The sequence below is a fragment of the Sinocyclocheilus anshuiensis genome, unplaced genomic scaffold (genome assembly GCF_001515605.1).
Source record: "Sinocyclocheilus anshuiensis isolate Anshui unplaced genomic scaffold, SAMN03320099.WGS_v1.1 scaffold552, whole genome shotgun sequence".
Taxonomy (NCBI): domain Eukaryota; kingdom Metazoa; phylum Chordata; class Actinopteri; order Cypriniformes; family Cyprinidae; genus Sinocyclocheilus; species Sinocyclocheilus anshuiensis.
The window spans coordinates 869,603-880,321 of NW_015554362.1; the positions used below are offsets into that span (position 1 = coordinate 869,603).

The window sequence follows — 10,719 nt, forward strand, 5'->3', positions numbered from 1 at the left end:
GATTTACTGCTGATCACAGAACCGTGCTTCACTGAAAGATACGCATGACAATCGCAGCTTCTGTCGAATCGCGATCTTGATTCCATTTCGATTTATCGTGCAGCCCTAATTTTTTTTAAAGAAAGTTATAGCGATTTCTGAATATTTTTTTTTTCTCCAGTGTATTTGCATAAAATGTCATAGCTGACTTCCTCAAAATTTGCTTCGGTCAAGTGTTGTTGTTATCTTTAACTAAAACTATTAAAGGGGTCATATGATGCAATTTCAAGTTTTCCTTTCTCAAGCATCATATGACCCCTTTAAAAAATATGGTTGTTAATTGAAATAAAATGGAAATGAAATAAATATTAGATGAAGGTCAAAGTACTAAAATTGCAAAACTTAAGTAAAAATAAATCAAAACTAGAGACATTTTTAAAAAATGATTTTTTTTTTAAATGAAAACTGAAAAATAAAAATAAAAGCTAATTCAAAATAGCACAATAATACAATAATATAGTTATAATAGTAGAATATGAATACTTTTCTAAAAATTGGCAAAACAAACTTTCACAAAATTTGATTCAGTTTAGTGTTGTTGTTGTTAGCTACAACTAAAACTATTAAAAATACTTTGAAATATGGTTAAAATAAAATATAAATAGTAGATGAAAAACTTAAATGAAATTATAAAATACTAACATTACTAAAACGGAAAACTAAAACTAAAACTAAAAACAAGGCTTAAAAGAAATAAAAAAAATACTAAAACTTTAACTAAAATAATAATAATAATAATAATAATAATAATAATAATAATAAAGATCCATGAGGCAAAATATTTTATTTGAGACAGTGTGTTTGCATATTCTCCTTAAATGATTCATTCTGTCAATTAATCATCCCCATGCATTTTCCGTATTACTTAATCGTCTATAGAAAATCCGTCTATAGAAAATCCCAAAAAAAGTTTACAAGTTTGTCTAAAGTGCTATTCTTTGTGCATCCAAATCATAGTGACCAGAAACTAACAACCTCCAAAAGCATAATAGTCCGTAGCACTTGTGCATTATGTTTTCTGAAACCATACACTAGCTTTTTTTTTTTTCCTTAGTTCTGTGACTTCAATTTGCATTGGTTCTCATGTCATGCGACTGATCACTGAGCAGCAAGTCTGAAGATACGCATGTGCAAATGAGTATGTGGGAGTGGGGGTGAGAAAGATCACACTTTAGTTTGAGGACCAATTCTCACTATTAACTAAATATTAACTATGGCTTTTGCCTCAATAAACTGTGAATTTTCTGCTTATTAATAGTTAGTAAGGTAGTTGTTAAGTTTAGGTATTGGATCGAGTTGTGTTCTACAATGGTTATGCAGAATAAGGCATTAATATGTGCTTCATAAGTACTAATTATCAGCCAATATGCTAGTAATATCCATGCTAGTAAGCAGCCAGTTAATAGTGAGAATTGGTTCTTAAACTAAAGTGTTACCAAAAATAACTAAAAATAACAAAAAATCTGAAGCTAATTCAAAATATTAACAAATACTATGATAGTACTTTATTAAGCACAAATTGATTGTTCTGTATTCATTTGGATTGATTTGCCTGGGATGTTTTTACTGGGATATTTTTGTGAAGCTAATAGATTTCTTTTAGTTTTCTCCGCTCACGCATGGGTTGAGTGGGGTTAAACTGCAGGAGATGTTAGTATTTGTTCGGCCTGGAAATTCGCAGGGGGGCATGATGGGATTTAATGCAAGACAAGCTGTTAGACCAGAGCTGCGTAGCAAAAACATTCAAGCTTGAGAAATTTCCACCTCCTGGGACCTGCGCGCTAACAATCTGTAAATCTGTTTTATAGCCCAGCATGGCACTAGACCGCAATAACCTGTCACCCTCGAGATGACACGGACAATGCGTCAGACTAAATGAGCTGCAAAATCAGCAGAAAAAAACAAAAACAAACACTTGTGCCATTTCCTCAAAAGCCTCTGGTGCAAGGTCGTCTTTTGCGTCAATTACAGAATGCATTAATGCCGTGACACCAGCACAAATGTTTGACGAGAGAAAAGACTTCTGTTCGATGCATATCAGTGTCTCGGTGTGTACTCGCGCCGCTCCTCGCTGTGCGCATGTATTATTCATGGCGTCTAAAGGAGTTACTTACGTTTACAGGTGGGCTGACGGCCCGACCAAGTGCTGTTGGGGAAGCAGATCCGTTCTGCCGAGCCGTAGAGCGTGTGACCTGTGGCGCAAGTGAAGCGCACTTTGGCGTGCTGCTGAAAGCTGCCCTCCTCTCGGGTGGCATGGGCTGGCGTGCCCGGATCCCCGCAGGCACCCCTTTTATCACCTGTGGAGACAAGTGCACATATATTCTAGATACTATAATATTCTGCATACCATATCCTCATTTTTCCAGCTAAGCGAGCACATGTATTTTTCTACTTCGATAGAAGCAAACTGCATGCATCTTCTCAAAAAAAGAAAAAAGTTGACAGTAAGTTGCTGGACGTATGTGCAACCCATGGGAGACTGAAATTGCAGACTTGGTCAATATGTAAGACATAATGTACAGTTAGTCAGCCATTATTACAACATAAACTCAAAGCCGAGGGGTCCTGTATCACCCTGAAGGGGTTAATTTCAGCATAATGGCCAGCTGACTCTACACTATCTTGCTTATTAGATGGCAACACTTACTAAATAAATAAATAGATGGATATGAAATATTGATGTGAGTTTAAATAATTATTTCCAAATGGCAAAATTTTTTTCTTGTTTCATAAACCTCACAATTTTTCTGTATTTTGCAAGTTATTTATGCATTAATTATGCATTTGCCAATGGATTCAGAAAAAAATTTTTTTTTAAATATATTCTCTGAAAACAAGTCTTAATATATTACAACATTTTGCAAGTAAGTACATCTATCTTGTTTTAGGGATGTTTAGATAGTTTTAGTGGAAACACAATTTTTTGTTTTTAAAGAAATTAATACTTTTATTCAGCAAGGACACATTAAACTGATCAAAAGTGATAGTAAAGGTCTTTTATATTGATACAAACGCTTAAAATAAATGCTGTTGTTTTGAATTTATCAAAGAATCCTGAAAAATGTATTATGTTTTCCAAAAAAAAAAAAAAAAATTAAGCAGCACAACTGTTTTCAATATTGATCATAATAACAATTGCTTGAGTAGCAAATCAGCATATTAGAATGATTTCTGAAGGATCATGTGACTGAAAGCTGGAGTAATGATGCTGAAAATTCAGCTTTAATCACAGAAATAAAATATATTTTAAAATATATTCAAATAGAAGCCAGTTATTTTAAATTATAATAATATTATTGTAATAATAATATCACAATAATATTACTGCTTTTACCATATTATTTTGTTGGTATTGGTGGTTTACGGGGACTCTCCATAGGCGTAATGGTTTTTATACTGTACAAACTGTATTTTCTATCGCCCTACACATAAACCTACCCCTCACAAAAACTTTGTGCATTTTTAGATTTTCAAAAAAACACTATTTAGTATGTTTTTAAAGCCTTTTGAATTACGGGGACACAGGTAGTGTCCTCCTTCATATTGTAATACCTGTGTCATACCCATGTCGTTATACAAATTTGTGTCCTCATAAACCACCCAAACCAGTACACACACACGCGTGTGTGTATATATATATGTTGTGTGTGTATATATGTTTTCAGAGGGGTTAACTAGAAATAAATGGTTTAGGTCATTACCATGTAATCTAGACAGTCATTTGTAGTGTAAAATGCACCAACAACCCTTTTCTCACCTTTACTCTAAACCCAAAATTTGATCACAGATGTGACTATAGGGATTACGTGGATTAATGAAAGACGATTTGACAGCAAAACAGACCTGCTCAGTGATGTATTAGATATTATTATTGTAAGCGGGACCAGCCCTGCCCTCAGATCAGTTAAGAGCTTCATTTGGCCACAGAGGAGTTTTTCAGCGTGCCGAACTGCCACAGCTCGGATAAAGAACAGTTACGGATCTCAAAGGAACACTTCCTCTGTTCTCTGAGCTGTCACTCACCATGGTTTCAGAAGATTTGAAAAGAGGAACTTTTCGTGCGTGAAAATACTATTTGATTGAGCTTACACAATCTTTTTGCTCACCTGCCTAGTACGATTAGGTAGAGATATGAACTATGACAGCCAATAGAAAAGCAAAACCAATGACAACAGCTTTTTATTACTGGAAAAATCTACTACTTCTTGCATTCACCTCTGCTATAGCTCGTTTCCTAGTCTAGCTTTCTAATACACCTGTACACTATAAATATTGCTGGCTCTGTGATGAATTGCTTATGTTCCTCTATTGTAAGTCACTTTGGATAAAAGCATCCATTGAATGCATAAATAATGAATAGCTCAGCAAAAAATAAAAATATTTGTACTTTTTGCTGCACTTACCTGCTCTCATGTCTTAACTCACATTACTTAAAGGGGGTGGTTCACTGTTTTTTTTCTAGGCTTGATTGTGTTTATGGGGTGCAGTCTAACATGTGTTAATGCTTCGTTTTTTAAAAAACGCATTCTTTTTCACATAATTTACCTTTATTCCACACCGTTCTGTCCCTTCTCTGAGAAACAGGCTGCTCTTTTCCTGTTTTTATGAAGCCCCGCCCTCAGAAATAGGCGATGGGCTCTGATTGGTTAGCTAGCCCAGTGTGTTGTGATTGGCTAAACCGCATCTAGTGCGCGTCTAATCGTCCCGCCCCTCACCTCAGCAGCATGTGCTCCGGTTGTATTGTAAACAATGGCTTCGTTAATATCGCTTATCAGTTTGAGCCTAATTGAGAAGCAGAGGATATTATTGAAGAGGATCGTGCAGAACCTGTGCAAGCATGGCTTTTAATGGTAGGCCTATGTTTTATGTAGGCCTCATACTTTTAGATATGCTGTTATTTGTAAATGCTACTGCTTATGTTAGCTTTTAATATACGGTTTTATCCTGATTAAAGCTTTAATACAGTATGGCAACTGTACGCGCGTCCATGCATAACACTTTTCATAGCTATGTGAAAATAAGTGTATAATTGGAACAGTTCATTGTTGGAGCCGAGTTGAATGAGAGAGAGAGAGAGAGAGATGCAGAGCGTGTGCAGACTGCAGAGCAGGGGGAAGCGAGGAACAGTATTAAGAACCGCTGCTTCAGAACATTGATTTTGAATCTTGTGAATCCATTAGAATCATTAGAAGACAGAATAGCGATTCATATATGAATAGATTTTTACGTGCACCTCTAGTTTTCTCTTCCTCTTCTCTAAAGAACGTCGGCGATAAGCGCGCGCGATAATCGTCCCGGTGTGTACGAGGCTTAAAGCAGTGCAGCATTTGCTGCCTTTTCCCGAGGGCAGAGTTTATCTGGGTTTGTGATGTCACGAACCCGGGAAGTAACTTGTTGTAGTCCCTACCACAAGTTTTTGTAGGCATTAAACTGCCAGAATTTTAAAAGACGATATCTCCGTTTGCATTGAACTTTCAGCTTCGTAACTTTGCAGCTATTGTTTATGCTCAAACAGCAACTGAAATCTCATTTCTGTACATTCAATTCTATTAATAAAGTAAATTTGACATGTTTTAGGAAATTACATTGATCTAAAGTGACAGTGAAGACTTTTACATTGATGCAAAAGATTTCTATAAATATAGATATAGAACTTATATAGATTTCTATATAAACAGAACAACTGTTTTCAACATTGATGATAATAATTGTTTCTTGAGCAGCAAATCAGCATATTAGAATGATTTCTGAAAGATCGTGTGACACTGAAGACTGGAGTAAAGATGCTAAAAATTCAGACGAATTTGCAGGCGCGTGAGAGATGCGACACCTTTCCAAATGACAGTGTGATAAGCAACAAGCTATCAATTATCATCTAGCGGCTGCCAGCAGAATCCATTAGCATAAATAATTATGGTAAAATATTCATTGAACAGAGCCGGATGGCACACGTGACACTCCGAGTGCCGAGCTCCGAGCACCGAGCCCTGTTTGAGTCAGCCGATGACCCGAAAATCAAATCCTTTTTAATTACGCGTACGAGCACCCCGAGGCCAATCAGAAAGTCCAGACTCAGCAAACGGGCCGCGAACCAGAGGGAATGACTAACTAGTGATTAAAGCTAGGTTCCTCCGGTTCCACCGCACTGCTGCTTAACCGGGTCTTTGTCCATAAATAAACAGAAAAAACAGCAGCACTCCATGACCGCCGTGTTTTTCCAGTCAAATACTTTCGCTTTAGTTCATTAGAAATCTGGGACATTCCTTTTTCTACTCCACAGCACAGAAAACGAGGGGCGGATTGTACTCATCTGACATCATTCCAAGCATGCTGATGTAGTGTAGAGAAAGAAAGACACATGCAGAGAGAGAAAGAGATGGCCCTATTCACAGCCATTTGTTCAAATATCCAAGCCCCATAAAAAAAGGTGGTGTCACAAAGGAGAAAGGGCTGACTTTTCTTCCTCATTAACCTCAATTGGTCCGACGTCCTGCCTTTGTTGGCATGCTATGAACAGACAGGTCTCCGAAAAGATCCATCCCACCTCAAGCGGCCATAAAAGAGCCAAGGCAAAGCCACTTGCTCTTGATGGACAATCTAAGAGCTGTGTGTGTGCTTTATAACCTTCATTAGATTCTTCTACAAAGGTGAAGCTGTTGAATACTACGAAACAGTTCTAGTTTCCATTAATTGGCACAGCAGTGAGGTGTGAATTCGAGTTAAAGGACGCCCACCAGTAGCTTAGCAGGGTATAATAAGGCTGCGAAGTTCATTACGTAAGGAACTCTGATTCACCTGGCAGTGCAAAACGCTATTGATTTTGTTTGCTATCCATATTTCATCACGTTGCATTGGTAGTATTATCCTTTAGTCTTCAGTGAAATTCATTTTGCCACATAATGTGAGGCAAAAACAACAAAAACTCCCACGAACGAAAGCAGGTGCTGCAGGGGACGTGAAGTTTTCTTATCTTAAACAAAAACATGCAGCTGGAAATGCTTTCAAATGAAGCCATTTTATATTTTTAGTGGAAAGACAAAAAAATAAGGCAAAATGTTATCACAATTATGACGGATTATAATTAAACACACTTATAAAATATTATATGTCCTATTACACTGGCATTATGGTTGTGGAAAAATATTAAAATATATTAAATTATAAATACTATAATAATTCTTAAAATTGTAAAATATATTAAATAACAAAACGGTAAAAATGTAACATTTTGTAAAGTGATTAAAAAAAAAATACATTAAAAATAGTATTTTTGTCTTAATATATGTGTGTGTGTGTGTATATATTAGGGATGTGCAACTCCATAACTGAGGCCGATGCTATACGCATCTCGATGCATAGCCAACGATACGATACATTATAGATACATATGAAGCAGCTACCAATGTGATGTGATACGATTCATCCTTATTACGATGCAGTGCGATCCGAATTCAATTCGATTCAACACAGTGCGATTCAATGCAATACGATGCAATGGAAAAAAAAATATATGATGCTATGCAATTGATTTCTGAAGGATCATGCAACACTGAAGACTGGAGTAATGACTCTTGAATTTCTAAAATTCCTAAAATATATTAAATTATAATGATCAAACAATAAATATATTTTTTAAAGAAAACAGTTCTTTTAACATAATTTTTTTAAAATTATTATTTCAGAATATTACTGTTTTACTGTATTTTTGATTAAATAAATGTAGGCTTGATCATAAAATACTTATTTAAAAACCATTAAAAAAATCTGTATTTTTGTCTAAAAATATCTTAACATTTATAAAAATAAATATATATATTTGTACTCAATAAATTGTTTCCCAATAATACTAATTCTATTCCAAAAATATGGAAGTTTTGCTTTAGTTGCTTTCAGATGGGTTAACTATAAATGAATGCAAAAACAACAAAAACTCCTAAGAAAGCAGGCGCTGCAGGGGACACTGCAGGAGTTTTCTTATCTTAAACAAAAACATGCAGCTAAAAACGCTTTCAAATGAAGCCAAGATGCAACTGACTAACTTCAGTAAACCTACAGTGGCATACGCCTCCTAAAATTTCCAGCAATCGAGATGCTAGATTCCTGACGAATGTCCCAGAAATCCAGAACACAGTCTCAACATCAAACCTCCCGAGAAGCACCGAGCATATTCACACAGAATATAGAAGTAATGCTAGAAAGACACAGAGAGCCCTGAGGAAAGTGTTATTTCTCAGAGGTTGCTCTTTCAAAGCTCAGGAGGATTTGAGATATGCTTCATTTAGGTATCAACTTCATCTCTGATGTTCCTCCTGAAATTCCTTAGTAGAAAAAAAAAACTTAACTTGCTGTACAGTATGATTAAAATGACTGCAATTAACATCGTTTAGATTAATCATAAATTATAATGAAAATTCTAAACAATATTTATGTGCACTATGATACAACATGGGGTAATTTGATGAAGACATACAATGTTAAACAGAACGTAGTAAACGATACATTCAGTTTCACATACTATTTACAAAAAAGCAGTATGAGAAAGGCAGTATAGAGTATAGTGTGCAGTATTCAGAAGTGTACTAGTACTCCATTCTGTACAGTCAAAAAGACTGTGTGTCAGTGGGGGAAGGATTGAGATAAGAAGAGAAGGAATGAAAGAAAAAGAGGAAACTGCCAGCTCATGCTGTTTTTGGGTCAGTGCATGCAGCGCTGCATACAGATGTGCACAGAGACGAGTGTATGATTCTTAGAAGCTTTTTAAGAGTGTAAATGCATACTTTTTCCTTTTCTGAGGATGTTTGGCTCATTGCATGTACATAAAATGATTTGTATTTTTAATATGTCTAAAATAAGTCTTTTATACACACTGAAGCTGCATTTATTTAATTAAAAATACAGTAAAAACAGAACTGCTGTGAAATATTATTACAATTTAAAATAGTTGTTTTGTATTTGAATATATTTTAAAATATAATCCCTGTGATCAAAGCAGAATTTTCAGCATCATTACTCCAGTCTTCAGAAAATGATGCTATGCAATTCAATATGGTACAGATAGTTCGCTTTTATTTCTTCACTTTAAACTTTACCTGCTGGTGTCGCTGTTGGGCAGTGTTCCTTTAGAAAATCGAGTGATTTTTATGCTTATTAATGTTATATTTTGTAATATTGGCATTGTTTTATTTTTGTATTACAATTTTTTTTCTCATCCAATATTTTGAGGAGACACTTCCTCCCTTGCCTACTCGGAGGAAATACGCATATATATATATATATATATATATAGAAAGAGAGAGAGATAAGGCAAAAACATTGTTGTTATAATTATTACTGATTATAATTAAACACATCAGTATTAGAATGATTTCTGAAGGATCATGCAACACTGAAGACTGGAGTTTTCTGCTGCTTAATATTTTTGTGGAAACCTTAATACTTTTTTAATGTATTCTTTGATGAAAGTTCAAAAGAACTTCATGTTCATGTTAGACTGACACATAATGACAGGAAATAAGAACCAAGACATTGTTGAGTGTTACTTCACTCAACAATGTGCTCATTCAAATGTATGATTTCTCTTTCAAACACGAGTCGAGGCCTGAACAAGCAGATACAAGGACTTATGCATTATCTGAATAAAGCAATAAGCCACGAGGGGCCGTGCATTACTGTGATTTTACCACGGGGAAGGGAGAAGCTTTTATGAAACAGAGAAAGCTGAATCATGATGTAAGATTTGTTTTTTTTATTCCATGAACAGACCTTTAGAGTCTTTTTTGGGGTGATTTTAAGCACAATGTGAAGCAGAGCATATAAAACCTACTTAACTGTGCTAAAATTACCGTAACGCATTGCCTTTCATGGTTTATTGCTTCTTTATATTCATTTTAGTTATTTCAAAGCACTTCACAGCCTACAAACATGGAGCAAAAGAACAAGAAAAACAAACATCATTGGCCAAGCTAGTAAATATGACAAATAACAGGATAAAATTACAATTTCAAATTATTTTTGATAATACTTTTAATATCTACAGAAAGCACAATTTCTCTATCGTTCTTCCACAAACACAGAGCCTTGTTGTCAGTGCTGCCTCGCTACTTAATCAATAAAATCTTCAAAAATAGCAACGTTACCAGTGTGTGCCACTGAGAAATGTAGTTAAAATAATAATGCTGCTTTTTGTAGAGAAGTTACTACACAACACTGCTGAGAGCCTCAGTAATCACAAACACACACACTCTCTATTCTCTACTGCATAGAAACAGCTCAAACCTCCATTACTAGTGCTAAATGACACGCTGGAGTTAGTAATGGAAGTCTGAGTGACTCTTTCAAAGTAGCAACAATGGCTTCAGCTATTTCAAGAAGTGTTGAAGAACAAAAACTTTAAAAATGTCTAAAGATATGGTACCCTGGTATGAGCAGAATAATTGATAGTGGACATTCGAATAATTAAAAAAAATAAACAGCTGTATTCAATAATCCAGAGTCAGGAGCCAATTATTCCTTACATGAAATAGTTGTAAAACGAGCAATGTGATAAAAAAAACACACCAATTAAACAATAAACTGTAGCATAATAATAATAATAATACAATTTATTATTATTATTATTAATAACAATAATGATTAAATCAACAATACAAACAAAAACAAAATAATTATTAATAATAATAT

At 34.9% G+C, this 10,719-nt stretch overlaps 1 protein-coding gene across 1 annotated transcript in view; it reads right to left on the minus strand.

Moving 5' to 3' along the window:
* Nucleotides 1-10,719, minus strand: part of LOC107671459 (CUB and sushi domain-containing protein 3-like) — a 292,685-nt gene that overhangs the window by 38,104 nt on the left and 243,862 nt on the right. Inside the window, exon 57 of the mRNA XM_016464380.1 lies at nt 2,154-2,336. Coding sequence (XP_016319866.1) covers nt 2,154-2,336 — 183 coding nt within the window. The remainder of the gene's footprint in view (nt 1-2,153; nt 2,337-10,719) is intronic.